Source organism: Trachurus japonicus, chromosome 5 (genome assembly GCF_045865225.1).
Source record: "Trachurus japonicus isolate A0001 chromosome 5, Traja_1.0".
NCBI lineage: Eukaryota > Metazoa > Chordata > Actinopteri > Carangiformes > Carangidae > Trachurus > Trachurus japonicus.
This window is the reverse complement of record NC_140911.1, coordinates 2,162,524-2,180,907: the sequence shown is the minus strand read 5'-3', so window position 1 is coordinate 2,180,907 and position 18,384 is coordinate 2,162,524. Positions and strand designations below refer to the sequence as shown.

The following is an 18,384-nucleotide window of genomic DNA, read 5'->3' as shown; positions in this document are numbered from 1 at the left end:
AGTTGTTGTGTTTGTCGCTGTGTGATGATGATGATGATGTTGTTGTTGTGTGTTTTTTTTGTTGGTCCAGAGGAGTGGGTGCGTCCTGTGATGAAGAGAGATAAACAAGTGCTGCTCCACTGGGGATACTTCCCCGACAGGTTGGTTCTTTATTTGTTTCCTGCTTTTATTGTAAAAAATTAACACTTATATATATATATATATATATATATATATATATATATATATACACACATATATACTGTATTGAACTTAAAGGAATAGTTCACCAAAAAATGAAATTCAGTAATTATTGGCTCACCCTCATGCTGATGAATACTCTGGAGTAGTTTTTTATTCCTCAAAGTGCATCTGGAGACCCGGGAGGCCGGTTCATAGTCTAACAAAAACTTTATATGAGAGTAATACGACACAAAAACATCCATAAAACTACACAAAAAACATTTAATATTCCTCCACACTGCTCGTCCGTGGCAATCCATGTGTCCTGAAGGGATATAGTCCAGAGTTTACCCGAAACAAACGTCATTTAGACAAGTCCGGTCACGTCCATGTGAATTTCATTTTTTGGTGAACTATTCCTTTAAGGTGTTTTTACAGGCTCAAACTTGAACTCTTTTCTCAGGCCTTAACCTTTTGACCTTTCCTCCTCTCTCTGCTTTAGTTATGACACCTGGATCGCGGCCAGTGAGATCGAAGCAGCTGTGGAGGATCCTCCGAGTCCAGAGAAGCCCAGGAAGGTACCTGACCGCTTATTACACCGCGTTGTTGCTCCTTGTTTCTCATCCTTTAATTCTCTCTTTAAATCTTTAACATGGCAAAATCTTATTTTAATGCACTGCTTAAATAACTAATTAAATATTCCACAAATTTAAATCAAAGGTGTTTTTTTTATGGAAAACAATGGTTGCATGTGCATCAGCTGAAATGGCTGTGATAATGAAAGTTAATAAATACACAATCCAATAACAATCAAGCAAATTCATGCAAAACTGCTGATGCATGTTCTCCTCGGGGGCAGTTTTTCATCAATCAGTCTCTGAATTTCCCTCTAAAACAACTCTGTCTGGTAACGTTCTGCTAGTATCTCATAGCGTGGTGAATGTGCAGGTCACAACTTGTCCACCAGAGCGTTGTGGAGTTGTTGGATTGTGTATTTGATGAGTTTGATGAGGGAAACCAAGAAATCCCATTAGCCTCCGTAGCGTAGCTCTGAGCAGCTTGTGGCTCTGCTCCACCGTTCTAAAAATAGCTTGCACCGACAATTAAAGGTAACGAACCTACTGCTATGACTATAGGGATTATGGCAATTGGCCAATTTGCCAAAATGTTGAACTATCCCTTTAACTCACAGAGGAAATTATATTTTCTAATTTCCCTTCATTTATTTCCACCTGTTAAAAAAATACGTCTTTATTTACGACGTGTTAATGTGCGGTTTCTCTCTCTCTGTTCTCAGGTCCACGCCAAGTGGATCTTAGACCTGGACCAGTACAACGAGTGGATGAACGAGGAAGACTACGAGGTCGGGGAGGGCTGCCCCAAGAGGAAGAGGATCTCCGCCAAGACGCTGACGGATGAGGTGACCACGCCCGACGAGCGGCGGGACAAGAAGCCCGGCAGCGCCAAGAAGAGGAAGCGCTCGCCGTCGCCCTCGCCCACGCCTCCGCCTCAGGAGAGCAAGAAGAAGAACACCAAGAAAGGGTTAGTTTGAGACGGTTTTAAGGAACATCATACGGTGATAATAATAATAATAATAATAATAATAATAATAATAATAATAATAATAATAATAATAATAATAATAATAATGATAATAATATATTTATCATATTATCGTGTCTGTGGCGTGTGCACCAACAGGCCGACGACCCCGTACACCAAGTCCAAACGGGGCCAGAGGGAGGAGGAGCAGGAGGATCTCAGTAAGGACCTGGATGAAGCTTCACCTGTTCCGGCGTCTGAAGAAGGAAACCCAGCCAAGACAAGTACTCTTTCATATTATTTGAATTATTTCAGTCTTTGATTTAACACAACTCAAGATTTGCACAATAGAAATGAATAGAAACATAAATACAACAATTATTTGAATATTATATTAAATTATTTGCCCCCTTCCTGATGTTTAAGGTCATAAAACTAATTTTAATATTAGACAAAGTAAATATTTCAAATGATGATTTAATTTATTAAAGGAAAAAAGCCGCCATCAAAACCTACCTAACACTATGTAAAAAAAAAAAAAAAAAGTAATTGCCCCCCTTCTTAAATCATGAACTAACTGTGATAAATAAAAAATTTTGGAAAGATGAGTTCAGTTTCACCATCCATACCCAGGCCTGATTTGGATTTAGATATCTTTTTAACCTTAATAAATTAAAAACCTTTTGTATTAACTTGGCTCATCTTTGTCTAATATTTGATTCTTATCTAATTTGTTTGATTATCTTTAACATGTAAGTGGGACAATATGCAAAAAAGAAAGAAAGAAAGAAATCAGGAAGGGGGGGAATGCTTTTTCGTGGTGTTGTACAGTGACTTAATGAACATCTTCTAAAAACAGTCAGGGAACATGTTATTAATTTTAAACATTAGCTGACTGTGCAGTTTTAAAGCCAACAAATCCTTAAAGCAGAAGTAAGTGGTCCGGTCGTTTTCGCTAATGCTGCGTTCCAGGCAGGCTTTTGAAATCGTAAATTACAGCTTCAAGTCACAACTTACGACTTTGTAGCGTTTCAGGCAACCCACTCGTGTTTTTCCGACCTGTTTTACCGGTGAAAGTCACTATAACGGCCACTCGTAACTTCCGACCGGTGAACTCGTACCAGATCGAACTGGTACCACTTCACGGTCGGAAAAATACGAGTTTCCTTGAACGCACCATAACAGTCCTCGTCCCTACGTCACCACATTCACGGCGTCCCTTGGCTGCACACACAGCCCTGCATGCCGTTCTCTCTCCTCATTGGATAAAAACTGTAGGATACGATAAATGTTTTCTCCTCGGCTCAGAGCAGAGCAGAGTGACTGACAGACCCATGTTTCAGACCAAACATTCTATATAAGTGATTGCTGTCGGAAGATATAACTATTTAAGACTTATATTAACACAAATATATCACTTACTTCTGCTTTAAATTTTAGCTCATTTGTATCAATAAATAATTCATATATGTGCAAAACATGAACTAAAATGTATTTATCTACTTCAACCCACCTCAAACTTTATTTATAGAGCACTTTCAAAACAATGAAAGTGCTGTACAGATCAATAAAAAACACCATTATTAAAATACCATAAAATGCATAAGTCAAGCGCAATAGAATACAAAAGAGCTATAAATAAACACATTTATTTAAAGTTATTCATTTGACAGCGACAGAGAATATAAAAAAAACATTTCTGCAAATACAGTATGCCAGATTAAGCCAAAAGGCTAGTTTCCATCTTATAAAGGCTCCCTAAAAATGAAACAAAACAAAACAAACAAACAATATCAAATCCATCTAAAAAAAAGCAACTAAATAAATAATAACCTAATAAATAACAACACAGCCATGTTTCCATCACTCACTGACTTTGTTTCTACAGATAACACTAAAAAGGACTCGGATTCAACTCCAGTCAAAGGAGGAATGGACATGGGTGAGCAGTTTAGTTTTCTTCCATTTAAGAGCAGATTCTATTATTTTATTATTGTCTTATATCAAATTAATATTGATTAATATATTTAACAGACGAGCAGGAGGACGAGTCCATGGAAACAACAGGAAAGGTAAAGGCAGCGCGAGACAGACGATGTGTAACGTGACCTGAGGACAGTACGTCCCATACATCATCCTCTGTGTGTGTGTGTGTGTGTGTGTGTGTGTGTGTGTGTGTCGTAACAGGAGGAGGAGGAAGGCTCCCCGAGCGTGAAGGGAGAACCGGTGAAGGGCTCGGACCTTCACGAGGACAACGTGACCGAACAAACTCACCACATCATCATCCCGAGCTACGCCGCCTGGTTCGACTACAACAGGTACGACAAGAAAAACACCTGAGAGCCGACGAGTGAACTCAAATCCAGGAACTTCTTTTCCCTCCTGGTGTTAAATTATTATTAAATAATAAGGTCTCAGGTTTGTGCAGCTCTGATTCGTCCTCCTGCTTCTCCTCAGTGTTCACGCCATCGAGCGCCGAGCTCTGCCAGAGTTCTTCAACGGAAAGAACAAATCCAAAACCCCTGAGATGTAAGTATACGATACACATTTATTAATTAACAAATAGGACAGATTGGTCTGTCTCTGTCTAATGAAGCTTCTTTTACCGGTAAATTATTTTGAATTTTAAGATTTTCTGACTAATTGAAGCATCAAAGACACATTTTAGGATCAATTTAAGACTAAATTCATAAATTCAAAGATGGAAACCAGTGAATAACTTTTAAAAACACGGTTATGCTGCGTTCACATGGAGTCCGGTAAACGGCAGACGGCATGCCGGACTCCATGTTAGTGGACGAGAGAACGACGGTAAAACTTGGAGGAGCACGGCAAAAAATACCGTCGCCGGCAACGGCAAACGGCAATGCCGTCCCGAGTTCAAATATTTTAACTTTTGCCGTCTGCTGCGACGGTAAACTCATCCGAACGTGATGTGTGAGTACGAGTGTGTTGACGTTGCCATAGCAACATGGTGACGCGTCTTGCCGTTGTGCCGTGCCGTCCGACAGTTTGTTTGTTTTTACCGTTCCGTCCAGCGGCATTTGCCGTTTACCGGACTCCATGTGAACGCAGCATGATACATCTCATATTTCCAGATGTTAGACGTTAACTCTCTCCCTCTCCCTCCTGCAGCTACCTGGCCTACAGGAACTTCATGATCGACACCTACAGACTGAACCCTCAGGAGTATCTCACCTCCACCGCCTGCCGCAGGAACCTGGCGGGAGACGTGTGCGCCATCATGAGGTGGGTGGAGCCTGAAGGTGACCATGTGACCAGCCCCGACCAATGGCAGCGCAGCGTGTGAACCCTGTGTGTGTGTGTGTGTGTGTTTGTAGAGTCCACGCCTTCCTGGAGCAGTGGGGTCTGATCAACTACCAGGTGGACTCTGAGAGCCGGCCCACGCCCATGGGACCCCCACCCACCTCCCACTTCCACGTCCTGGCAGATACTCCGTCCAGTCTGGTGCCGCTGCAGCCCAAGACCCCCCAGGTCCAGATAAAACACACACACACACACACACACACATGGACACGAGGCCCTGCGCCAGGATGAAGTTGGTGTGGGGTCAAGACCACCGTTTCAAAATCAAATAATGTATTTATTAAGATATCAGGAGCTAAAGTCAGAGCATCAAAACCAAAAAGACCAGAACAGAATGTGGTACCGCCAGCCCATCGTTTTAAATCGCCGACTGAAAAACATCCGTCCGTCATTTAGAAATGAAACGGACTGTTATGAGAATCGGGACCGGAGAATATTGTAACGGTACCGTTCAATTAAGTCCTCGTCACGTAATGAGAGCACATCAAAACGAGGGGTCTCCTTTCGTCAACACGTGAATTTTCTCCAGTACCGCTTCTCAACTGCACCTCAGTTTCATTTGTTTTTAATTTACAAAGTTTCACACAGAACTTTCTGATGGCTGTAGGCTGGAGTCGACGGTAGTCTCATGAACTTTTACTTTTTTTTTTTTCATTGAATGACTATTTGATTATTCGAAAATCATTTCCCATCCCTAAAACAACAACGAGTTGTGATGTTGTTGAGAAATAAATATTCAAAAATTTTACTATTTTTTTATAGACAAAATAACTTTAATACACATAGGCTACATAAACACAAAAAGTACCAAAAACAGGTACCTGTTGATGAGGGAAACCAAGAAATCCCATGAGCCTCCGTAGCGTAGCTCTGAGCAGCTCACGGCTCTGCTCCGCCGTTCTTAAAATAGCTTGCACCGACAATTAAAGGTAACAAACCTACTGCTATGACTATAGGGACAGTGTTTCCCCCAGAAAATTTGTTAGTTAAGGTGGTGTCTGACCTGTCGACGGGGGGGGGGGGGGTAGCGCGGAGATCTGTTGACGGGGGGGGGGGATCGCACCGCGCCGCGCCGTATTAAAGTTTCGCTTTCAACACGCGCTGCTGTTCTGCGTGCGCGCTTCTCTGTGGTGTGTATGTGTGTGAGAGGATGCGGCCACTCGTCCGAGGGGTGGGGGGGGGGGGGGGGGGGGCGGCCGCGAATATCGCTACTTTTTTTTTTTAAGATGTTAGTTTAGGCGGTAGCTCTTTGTTGTTAAGGCGGCCGCCTTAACAGGAAAGCGCTGCGGGAAACCCTGAGGGATTATGGCAATGGGCCAATTTGCCAAAATGTTGAACTATCCCTTTAAAATAACCTCAAATAACAGGGGGTAATGGTGTTTCATAATCTACCCTCTTATATCTCAACCAGTACTTTTGTTGCGTTTGCAGATCTTCTATCTGGTAAACAAGACTTTAACTGAGGGCACAGTTCCCCCTCGTGGCGCCGGGCCAGATGTACATAATGACTTACAGGATTTAACATCTGTCTCTGTCTCACACCTGTGTTACCTGTCTCACCTGCAGACCCCGGCCACCCAGCAGATGATGTCGTTCCCAGACAAAGTGAAGGATAAACCTGCAGACCTGCAGAACTTTGGGCTGCGGACCGACATGTACAGCAAGAAGAGCAGCTCCACAAAGGTACAGGTCCAAGAAATGTTGTGGTCAAGACCAACTAACTAGTCTAGACCATCACTGTATTCAGCACTAGTACTTATAATAATCACATGGCTTGATATTTACATTATTCCTCCTCGACTACAAAGAAAAGATGATTTAATATAAAATCTAAACCATATTTTATGTGAACAAAGTTTGGATTGAACAGAAGAACACAGCACAGAACCTGCTGAAGTCTCCTTGACACTGTTGTCATGGTGACACCAAGTTGTTCAGATGGTTACACAAGCAGATACTTTAGTACAACTATTTAATTATCTTAAAGTTATTGAATTACATCACAGAAACTCTTATGGCGACGTGCGACAGTTCATGCAACAGATCATCGCGAGGTCGTTGTGCAGCTTCTTTTTTTTTTACTGCTCTTCTTGTTGTTGTTATTTTCTGCCGTCTGTTGTTGTTATTTTCTTTTCTGCCGTCTCGGCAGAAAAGATCCCACGATCGCGTATTTATTTATTTTTTTTTAAATTTTACCAGGCCGACTGCTACTCTCGTCTTTTCAGTTATTCTCTCATTATTCCGGCCATTTTTTTTCCCGTTTTTAGTAGTCTGGCCTGACGGAAGTGCGTTGCTGCGATTAGCCTCTGATTGGTCGGAACGAGCCACCCGGCGGAAGTCCCGCCTCTGTGCTGCAGCTTTCACAGTCCGCCCGGTAAAGGGAAACATCAACAAACAACAACAGGAACCGAACCATGGATCCGTGTCATGAACCGAACAGAAGAATACATATCTGTCAGTGGTTGCCAACCGCCCTTAAACCGAACAAAATAATAAATATCCGTCAACGGATGCCGACCGTCGTTACACCGCGGACCGAAATCCAGTTTCCAACCGGCAATATTTTGCAAGCGCGCCGTTGCTACGGCGTTGCTACGGCGCCGACCACAACGATTGTGACTGGTTGAAAGAATTCCAAACGGCCGGAGCGTTTTTTTCTCTGATCGCAGAATCATAGGCGGAGCAGCCAGACTCTCCTTCTTCTCTGGAGGAGGGTCTGGCAGGCGAGACTAGTTTTTAGTAACGTTGGGGTTTTAAAAATGCCGCTTATTTGGGGCTTTCTCTTAGCGTCACATGATCCTGCTTTGAGTCTGACCAATCAGCACAGAGTAAATCTCAAGCCCCACCGGGACTTCTTCAGGGCCGAACGGAGTACCAACCTCCAGGCAGGGACTCTGTTTAGCCCCGTAAAAGTTCCTGTAAGCGGCCCTGTGGGGGAGGTTCCTGCAGTGGAGACACGCACCAACGGGGCTGACCCTGTAAAATTACCCCGAAAATACTAACTAAACGGCTCGCACACCGCGGGGCTCCAATTTGCAGTCCATTTATTTGCACAGAAAAAAAAGTAACGTTTCAAGCAGAAGCTGCTTCCTTTTCACTTTTGTATGTTTCCGGCCAAGCACCTGCCCAAAGCTTTTTTGGCACGGATGTGCGTGTGGATTTTTCTTTTTCTTTTTTTAAGTTTTAACTGTAATAATTCATCATTTTAATATAAAGATGTGATGTTTTTGTTTGCAGAGCAAGAGTGCAGCGAGCTCCATGAGGGAGTGGACAGAGCAGGAGACACTACTACTACTGGAGGTGCACACACACACACACACACACACACACACACACACACACACACACACACACACACACACTTCATCTTCGCCACAATCACAATAAAACAAAAGTATTGAAGCTTTAATAAAAACAAACGCCGGAGCTAAACGCTGACGTGCCGTTTCCTCAGGGTTTGGAGATGTACAAGGACGACTGGAACAAAGTGTCGGAACACGTGGGCAGCCGCACGCAGGACGAGTGCATCCTTCACTTCCTGCGGCTGCCGATCGAGGACCCGTACCTGGAGGACAGCTCCTCGTCCCTCGGGCCGCTGGCCTATCAGCCCATCCCCTTCAGCCAGGCAGGAAACCCCGTCATGAGCACGGTGGCCTTCCTCGCCTCCGTGGTCGACCCGCGCGTGGCCTCGGCCGCCGCCAAGTCTGCTCTGGGTGAGGAGGACGTCTTTTATTTTGAAAAACTCGGCTGCTGTGGAGACGCTTTAAAGAAAACAACAACAGAGATTTTATGAAAAAAAAAAACGCTGGAACGAGCTCACAGCTTCTGTCTTCTTTCAGAAAAACGTGAGAAGTTTCCTCGGTAGGTTTAGAAGTTTTACTTCCTGAATCAGGCGTAATAATAATCAATAACTGATCAATCAGAGAAAACTACGGAAGCGTATTGCATTCACTTGAATCATTTATTTTTTGTTTGTTTTTCAGGGTAATTATTTCTGTCTTTCTGACTCATTTTTTTCTGTTTTTTGTGGTAAATCTGTGGTAATCTCGTTAAGTCAGAAAACATTTTTCTGACTTAACGAGATTTCAAAATCCCGCGAGAATCTCCCACCTGCAAGCCTCCACTTCATCACGGATCTATTGCATCTTAGATCCATGAGATATTATTCAAACTCCACTTTGGTACCGGTTCCACCATTGCTTTATTTTCCAGACTGACTGCTCGAACACAAGCGTCAACAAACTTTTCCCGGGGCAAGCTACACACGTCACATCAGGGAGCGCCTTCAAAATAAAAGTACTACTCATAACACAATGAGTAAAGGCGCTTTCTTTTACATTGCTTAACATACATCCATGGATATGCATATGCTCCACAAAAAGTCTTATTTTCACTGTGTTCCAAGTAAATTCAGATTTATATTGAAAGGAAACTATACCTGTTATTAATACCTAGTGTCACTCAGAACAGTCTTATGTAGCACCTTTATTTTGAAATCAGTCCTTACTTTACTTGCAGGTGGGAGCTTCTCACATTTTGAAATCTCGAAGCTAAGTGAGAAAAAAATTATCACGAAAAACAAAAAAATTATTAGTCAGAAAAACAGAAAAAATTATTCAAAAGAACAAACCAAAAAATAAATTACCCAGAAAAACAGACCAAAAAAATTAAATACTCAGAAAAACCTGACTTTTTTTTTTTTTATTGAAGTGAATGCAATACGCTTCCGTAGAAAACTAACAAAATTAAACTTTGATGTGAACATTTGTTGTGGGACTTTGGGAACTCTACATGATCCAATAATTAAGATTAAACATCTGAGTGACTTTCTCTAATTACTATCGACCAATCAGATTCCTTGACGTTAAATTATTGATTGATGGATTGATGGATTGATGAATGTTAACCCTTGCTGCTCCTCAGAGGAGTTCTCCCGGATGAAGGAGGAGGTTCCTGCTGCTCTGGTGGAGGCTCACGTGCGGCGAGTGGAGGAGGCGGCGAGAGTCAGCGGCCGCCAGGATCCTCTGTACGGACTGGAGGGCAGCGGCATCGCCGGCACCGGGCTGGAGGAGGGAGAGCGGCCTGGTGAGGACACACACACACACACACACACATTTGAAATATTTATTTATGCCCACATAAGAAAGAAGTACAAGGGTTCTTGCACAAGGGACATAAACACTGCCAATGCAGTTGACAATGGAAGACGGTCAGTCACAAAGCACCTGGGCGGCTGAACACAGTTACATACAAAAAATGACCTACAGGTCAGATAGAAAACAGACATTCAAGGATACAAAAAACATTGTCTCCTCCAGACTGAGCGGCTACCAATAATAACTGAAGCTGAGCAGCACCTCGCTGACTGTTTAGCTCTTCTATTAGAAAGGCCGGCCATCTGAAGGCCCCTCACAACCAACTTGTGCACATGCCCCAGACTACCAAATATAAAGACTAAAAGTTTACATTTGTAGCCTATAGCTGAGAGATGGTCTGCTTCAGCTGCTGGTATTTTAGCACTTTGGTTAGAAAGACCTCCTCTAGGCTGTAATCAAAGGTACAGCCGACCTCCAGAATGGACACCTCTCTGTGATTTTCATTAACAACAACAACATCAGGAGTATTAGCTGTTACATTAGAGAACAATGAGACATTATTACACAGGCTGAACATGCTCGGCTTCACAGTAGAATGTTTATACAGCATGATGGTAGACCTGAAGATACGTAGAAGAGATATCTGCTGATATCAACACACACACACACACACATTAGCAGTCAATTTGTTGATTCGATTCTGATTCGACTGCCAATCTTTCCGTCTAATTGTTTTCCGAAATGTGAAGAAAGATCGTACTATTCTGACTATATGGGGGTGCTCAGCTTTCTGCTGCCGAACATCTGATTTTACATAGACTTTCTTTGTTTTCTAATAATTCATTTATTCATATTTATATAAAGCCTATTTTGATACAAACATCGGCTTAATTTCTGTTGAAAAAAAATGTTGAATGACGTGTGCATTTAATCAGTCAAGGCAAGGCATCTTTATTTATACAGGGCATTTCATACCAAGGCAGCTCAATGTGCTTTACATAGACAAAACATTTAAAAGGAACAGCATAGAACAGCATAAAAACACATTTTTTTTTAGAAATTAAAAAATATATATTGTAAAAATTAAACAGAGTTAAAAGCAAGAGCAAAGAAGAACAAAATATAGAAGAAAAGGAAATAGATGAATTTAAAGTAAAGTAGGCCTCTCTTTACTACGTACGGTTTGCGTTCACACCTTTTTGTCTGCACCACTGGCAGAGCATCATGTTACTACATTATAAAAGTAACTAATTACCAGGAAAAGTAACTATTGCATTACTTTTGTAATAAAATGCTCAAATATGTCAAATTTCCCCCCGTCAATGGAACTTTTAAATTCATCTGTATTTAATGAAACTCAACATTGGACATGTTAATTGAATGAAATTGACTTGAATAAATCATTATTATTAACATTGTGCACTTACTGTACCTACACAACCTGCATTGTTGTGTGGGACAAAGCTCCCTTCGATCTTGTTGAACTCGCTGCCGTCGCTGCAGCTCCTCCTGATACTGAGGTGTATTTGCTGCTGAGCTTGTGAACAAACACAACCCTATTCTGCCTCAGATTGGTTTACGATGAATAACGGTAATGGGGAAAAGAGTAACTTTTTTGATTACTCGTTACTGAGAAAAAAGTAGCGCCATAAGTAACGCTGTTTATTGAGGTTTATTGAAGTGAGGGAGAAGGTCCTGTTGCCGCCTGAAGAATTAAATGTGTTTATTTGGGTGTTTTAGCTCTTTTCGATGATGGCATAAGACACAAATGAGATCATGAATCAATGAGGGGGAAAAACAATATGATTCAACGACGAGTCAACTAAAGACAAAATGTGATGAGTCAGATTTCAACAGCTCCTGATGTGTTTCTTTTCTCTTCCTGCAGACGAAAACACTGATGAAAACAAGAACGAGAGCCAATCAGGCGAAGAGAAGAGAGAGGCCAAGGTTTGATCTAAATCCAGATGTTTCTTCTCATCTGTGATGTTTGTGAAGCTGCAGAGCTGCTGAACGTGTTGTGTTGTTGATGATGATGATGTTGGTGTCACAGGAGAGCAAAGACGGAGCGATGGAGGAGGAGGAGAAGCAGACGGAGAACGGGAAGAAGGAGGACGAGAGAGGGAGGGAGCCTGAAGGAGAGAGAGAGGCCGACAAGACGGAGTCAGAGATGGGTAAGAGCGTCGGACACAGGAAGTTGATAACTATCATCATATTATTCTGACTCTGCAGACGACCATTGTTTTGTTTTTTAGCTTCCACCTCTTCTGCACAATGTTTAACTTTTATTCTTATTGTTTTTATAATGTTCAAATAAACTAAACTAAACTAATAAAACAACAAAAGAAAAGGCAAAACAGTTCTATAGCTGAAACAACAGTTACACAAAACAAATACTAACATGTCTGAAAAGTCAAGTCAAGTCAAATTTTATCTCTAAAGCACATTTAAAATGACCGAAGTCAAAAAAGAGCTGTATAGGTAGAAAGTTAAAACAATATTGAAAGCAATACAATACAATTATATAATTATAGAAACATGCATGCATACTGTGCATAGGGACATAACAAAAGGAAAAAGCAAGAAGCAAGGAGCAAAGGAGCAGGAAGAAGCAGAAATGTATTAAATCCTCCGTCTTCTCAACTTCTCAATAATTCTTTACCAGCTAACCAATTAATCATCTGTTGACTTTGCTATATTCAGCAATTTCTGTAGAAAAATTAGGGCTGTCAAACAATTAATTGCAATACTACTCTGTGATTAATCATTAAAATACTAAAAATGACTTATTTTTTGGTGGTGAAGATTTAAAAAAAAATGCATGTTTGCTGTTGGACAAACTAGTCTAGTCTAGTAGTTTATTATTGTTTATTTATGTATTTATTTGTTTGATTTATTATAGACTGTTAATCCTTTATAGTATTGAATGATATAATTTATGTTCCTACAGTTAATCCATTAGGATGCAGTTTTACAGATTGGTCAGAAATAATAATAATAACACATCATAGTTGTTTATTTTTTCACATCAACACTATATTTTGATGAGTGTCTTAAACAAATGCCTATGTACGGTATGTATGTATGCTCTACTTTAATGCATTAATTTGTCTTTACTGCGTTATTGTTTCCAGGTTAATCGCTGCTAACTCATTTTTTGATGTGGTATAAAAAGGCAGAATCACAAAATATTCAAAAACCAACAAAAAAAGATTTTGTTCTGTGTGTTTGTTCTTTCAGGCGACGGGGAGAAGGAGAAGGAGGGAAAAGAGGGAGCAGAGGAAGGACAGAGAGAAGGAGAGAGCGAGGGAGAGAGGAAGGCGAAGGTGGAGCGTGATGTCGGAGAAGGGAACCTCGCCACGGCCGCAGCCTCGGCTCTCGCTGCCGCCGCCGTCAAAGCCAAGGTTAGACCGACATCACCGAGCAGCTGTTTAATCCAGCTGTTCCACATCTGCTCTGGCTCACTGTGGTTTCACCTGCTCTCTGTCTCTCTGTCTCTCTGTCTCTCTCTGTCTCTGTCTCTCTGTGTCTCTGTCTCTGTCTCTCTGTCTCTCTGTGTCTCTGTCTCTCTGTCTCTCTGTCTCTCTGTGTCTCTGTCTCTCTGTGTCTCTGTCTCTCTGTGTCTCTGTCTCTCTGTCTCTCTGTGTCTCTGTGTCTCTGTCTCTCTGCAGCACCTGGCTGCCGTGGAGGAGAGGAAGATCAAGTCTCTGGTGGCTCTGCTGGTGGAAACGCAGATGAAGAAGCTGGAGATCAAACTGCGACACTTTGAAGAACTGGAAACCATCATGGACCGAGAGAGGGAGGCTGTGAGTGACCACAGACACACAGACATCAGACTTTTGTTTTGTTTATAATTCAACTTTTTATTGAGTTTCTAGCAAAATTACTCACATCGGAAATAAATAACAAACATAAGTCAAACAGGCCTGATCAGATGATGCAATTAAAACAGAATTAAAACAGTTCAGACACACACAAACACACATTCACGCTACAATAGAAATGGCCAGATTCAACCTGAATTTAAGGCTGAGGGAGAAGAGGTGCATCTTTAGTAAAGACTTAATTGGTTGGACGTGTTCAGCTTAGTCTTTATATAAGCTGTAGGTCGTTTGTTCCAGAGCGTTTTGTGGCTTTTGCATCTGGATCTTGGATTATCCAAAAGAAATTGGTTTGATGACCTTGTTGTGACTCTGACGGGGGCTTGAAGGCTTAAAAGGTCACACAAAGGGTTAAAATCAACCCTAAACTGCACAGGAAGAGAAGCAAAACAGGCAGGAAACACACCGAGCATTAACAGGCGACAGCTCAGGATGTTCGGTGCAGGAGTTTGAGGTTCCCTCCAGAACCTTTAGATCCTTTACACATGTTATTAGACCAGTTTTTAACACTATAAATGCAGATTTGTTTAAGTGTGGTTCTTCACTTGTGGTTTTGGTGATCTGGAAAGTTTCACCGTTTTCTAACCATTTACTCAGAAGTTGCAGAACTTTGTTCCACTGGAAAAACTAAACTAGAGGACGTTCATACAGGAGCCAATATAAATCATATTGTATTGAATCAATTTGCGAGCCTGGCCTTAACGAGTCTCTTTGCACACTCTCCACTCTAATCAACACTCCTACACCTACTCCCTGGTTGGTTGGTCCTCTGTTAAAGTTTGAAAACTATTGGATACAACAACGACCATCCCATCTATTGCAGTGAGCAGAGCAAAGCGAGAGTGTGTTCGATGTCGGTCAACCACAGCTGCAGGTTTTGCTTGACAAATTTAAGATGCCACAACAGAACGAATGGTTTCACGGACATCCATCTCCCCACTGCGGTGCCATCACTGAACTACGTCATCGCTCTCAGCCGCTGCCTCTGTTCCCTGATTGGCCGGTAGATTGAACTGAAGGGAAATGAATATTGAGCAGAAGTGTATGTCGACGTTTTCTGATGTTTTCCCTCGGTGTAGGAAAGAACCTCCACCAGGTTTTTTCATCCAGTGCACAAAGTCTTTGTCCCATAATGTGAATACTTTAATGTGTTCCTGTGTGTGTGCAGCTGGAGTACCAGCGACAGCAGCTTCTGGCCGACCGTCAGTCCTTCCACATGGAGCAGCTGAAGTACGCGGAGATGAGAGCTCGTCAGCAGCACTTCCAGCAGATCCAGCACCAGCAGCACAGCCAGGCCGGAGCCGCCGCCGGGGCCGGAGCCGCTCACTCCTCCTCCACCCCGGCCGCCGCCGCCGCTGCCGCCGCAGCAGCCGCAGCAGCCGCCGCCGCTGCCGCTGCTGCCTCGGCCCCCTCCGCCCCACCCTCGGCCCAGAGCGTGACGGCCAATCAGCCGGCTCCCAGCACGCCAGCGCCGCAGCCGGCCGCCAGCCCCGCCCCGCCGGCCTCCTCCGCTGCCCCGCCCGCCGAGGCCCAACCGGCGCCGGGCGCTCACGCCTCGCCGCCCGGCGCCCCGAGCCAGACGGCAGCGAGCCACTCCAGCTCCAGCACCGCGCCCGTCCTCCACGGTGAGGCACCGAGAGCTGATTCACACCGGCATCAAACAAAACACAACATGAAACTCAAATAACGCACAAGTAACAAAGACGCACGATGTCGTTACAGAGTCAGTGACGACAGGAAACGTCTTTAGTTTCATTTTAAAGGGATAGTTCAACAATTTGGCAAATTGGCCCATTGCCATAATCCCTATAGTCATAGCAGTAGGTTCGTTACCTTTAATTGTCGGTGCAAGCTATTTATATATATATATATAACGGCGGAGCAGAGCCGTGAGCTGCTCAGAGCTACGCTACGGAGGTTCATGGGATTTCTTGGTTTCCCTCATCAAACTCATCAAATACACAATCCAACAACTCCAAAACGCTCTGGTGGACAAGTTGTGACCTGCACATTCACCACGCTATGAGATAATAACACAACGTTACCAGACAGAGTTGTTTTAGAGGGAAATTCAGAGACTGCTTGATGAAAAACTGTCCCTGAAGGCAACGCGCATCAGCGGTTTTGCATGAATTTACCTCTAAAACAACTCTGTCTGGTAACGTTCTGTTATTATCTCATAGCGTGGTGAATGTGCAGGTCACAACTTGGCCACCAGAGCGTTTTGGAGTTGTTGGATTGTGTATTGTTTTAATTAAATTAAATTAAAATAAAAAAAGGGGTTCTTTGTTGCAATTATACACTATTGGCATGGCTCCACCTTTTAATAAATATGTCTTTTTGGAGTCTCAGATAAGATAAGAATGACTTTATTAATCCCCAAAGGGAAATTCATTTCTCTGTCCACTCATCTACATTTTGCAGAAGAATTAAAAGAAAGAGAGTGACGTGAATTTAACACGTTTTATTAAACAGACTCTGATTCCGTGCATTAAAGTTTTTTAAAGTGTTTTCATAGAGATTTATTCAGTTAAACTCCCCTGAGCTCTGTTCAACACAGTGCTAATCAGTGTTTTCTAAGTTTACACCATGAACCCTCACAGCTCTAACCTTCTCTTCCTCCTCCTCCTCCTCACAGAACCCAGCCCCTCCCTCCCCGGGGAGTCGCTCCACGCGGCGGCGGCCCCGGTTCCTCCTCCACAGTGAGACGTCCTCGTCCTCGTCCTCGTCGTCATCGTCGACAACAAGTTGCCCGAGTGACTCAGACTCTGAATCCTGCCTGAATCATCTGGAACGAAGAAGTCATGAACTGAAGGAAGAGAAGAACACATTTTACATTTTCAACTTTTTATTTTTGGTTTGGTTTTCTTTTGTTTTGTTTTTCTTTTCCAAAAAGATGTGAGAAAGAAAAAAAAAAAAAAAACGTCACCAACTTCTTTGTTGAAAACAAAACATTAACAAACAAAAAAAAAGAAATGCTTTTTCAAATTGAATCGACCAATGAATAGAAAAATTTGGATTTTCACACAGAAGCTGCTGATCTGTGGTCGACTGGACGGAAACATCTCACTTTGTTCTTTTTATTGAAGCGTAAACACCAGAGACCTGGTGAACTGAGGTCTGACCAACGAGCTGGAAGAAGAAGGAGAAGGAGAAGAAAGAGGAGAAGGAGAAGAGAAAAGACTCATCTTGTGTTTTCAGTGTTTTTTGGAAATTGTTGCATTTATTTTCCTGCAACAGTTTCAGCAACTCCACAGTTTCAGCCCTTTTACTGTAACAGGTACTGACTCAAAGATACAGTATGGAAGAAGACGAAAAATGCACTTTTTAACCATGTGTCCCTAGGTCTCGGTCCAAGACTTGAAGTATCCATGAAATTGAACTTTAGCACTTACATCTATATATATCGTCCTTTTGTTGTCTTAAAATACTTTTTCATACCGAAGGTTTTAGAAACTCGATTTGGGAATCTTGACGTTTTCCTCCTCCTTATTAACATGGACATCGAAGGTCTCATGTCTAAAAAAAAAGAAAAACCCAGGAAAGTCTGCAATGAATGAAAAAAGTGAAAAAGTGTTAAAATCAGAAGCCAGATTGAAATTAAAACGAGTTTAGTTTAGTTTGGATGCAGTTTAAGAGTTCGTACTGTAAACTGGACAAATGTGGGAGTTTTATTTTAATGAAATACTGACAGTATGAGGTCGTTTTAGATTTTAACTAAATGTCCCTTTCATCCACAGCACTTGTTTTTATTATTGTGATTATGAAATGTGTCAACGAGGAGCTTCAGTTTTACAAATCAGGATGAAATCCAGTTTTTTGAGGAATGTAGTTTTTTTGCTGAAGGAAAAAAAAAAAGACTGAAGACAACGACAGTCCGGAATGATAAAAAAAAAAAAAAAACTATCATCATTTGACTTTTGTCTTTGACTTTGCTAAACCAAAATGTATTTTTCTTTGTTTTTTTTATAATCATGTTTATCTCATGTATTCAGTGACTTTTTATTATTGTGATTTGCTCGGAAAATGAAGAGGATTTTTTTTATTTGTTTAGTTTTTTTTTGCAGCTTGTTTTTCGGTGCATTTCAACGTTACAGATGGAAGAAATGTCAAAAACAAGGGAGTTTGCACCTTAAACGGCTGACAATGGAGAATCGTGTCCTTAATATCTGCAACAATATCCTCACTTTTTATCCTATGAATTTTTATATTTTTTACTGTCATTACATTTTTCCATCTTCTTTTCTTTGATAAAAATGTCGACATTGTACCTGTATATTATTATTATTATTATTATTATTGTTATTATTATTACCTTTGTAGCCTATATTTACCCTCTCTCCACTGTTGTGTATGAATCAGAGATGTGACTGTGA

At 42.0% G+C, this 18,384-nt stretch overlaps 1 protein-coding gene across 1 annotated transcript; it reads left to right on the top strand.

Annotated features, from left to right (window-relative positions):
* Positions 1-74: 74 nt before the first annotated feature.
* Positions 75-17,177, top strand: LOC146986755 (SWI/SNF complex subunit SMARCC2-like). The gene is made up of 20 exons (XM_085775533.1): positions 75-140; positions 665-740; positions 1,460-1,704; positions 1,864-1,988; positions 3,593-3,646; positions 3,739-3,776; positions 3,892-4,022; positions 4,162-4,233; positions 4,840-4,953; positions 5,046-5,199; positions 6,598-6,714; positions 8,269-8,331; positions 8,486-8,744; positions 9,955-10,116; positions 12,016-12,077; positions 12,181-12,301; positions 13,368-13,531; positions 13,799-13,933; positions 15,177-15,633; positions 16,647-17,177. The coding sequence occupies exons 1-20, from the start codon at positions 91-93 to the stop codon at positions 16,712-16,714; spliced, it is 2,667 nt and encodes an 888-aa protein (XP_085631659.1). The 5' UTR covers positions 75-90; the 3' UTR covers positions 16,715-17,177.
* Positions 17,178-18,384: the final 1,207 nt, after the last annotated feature.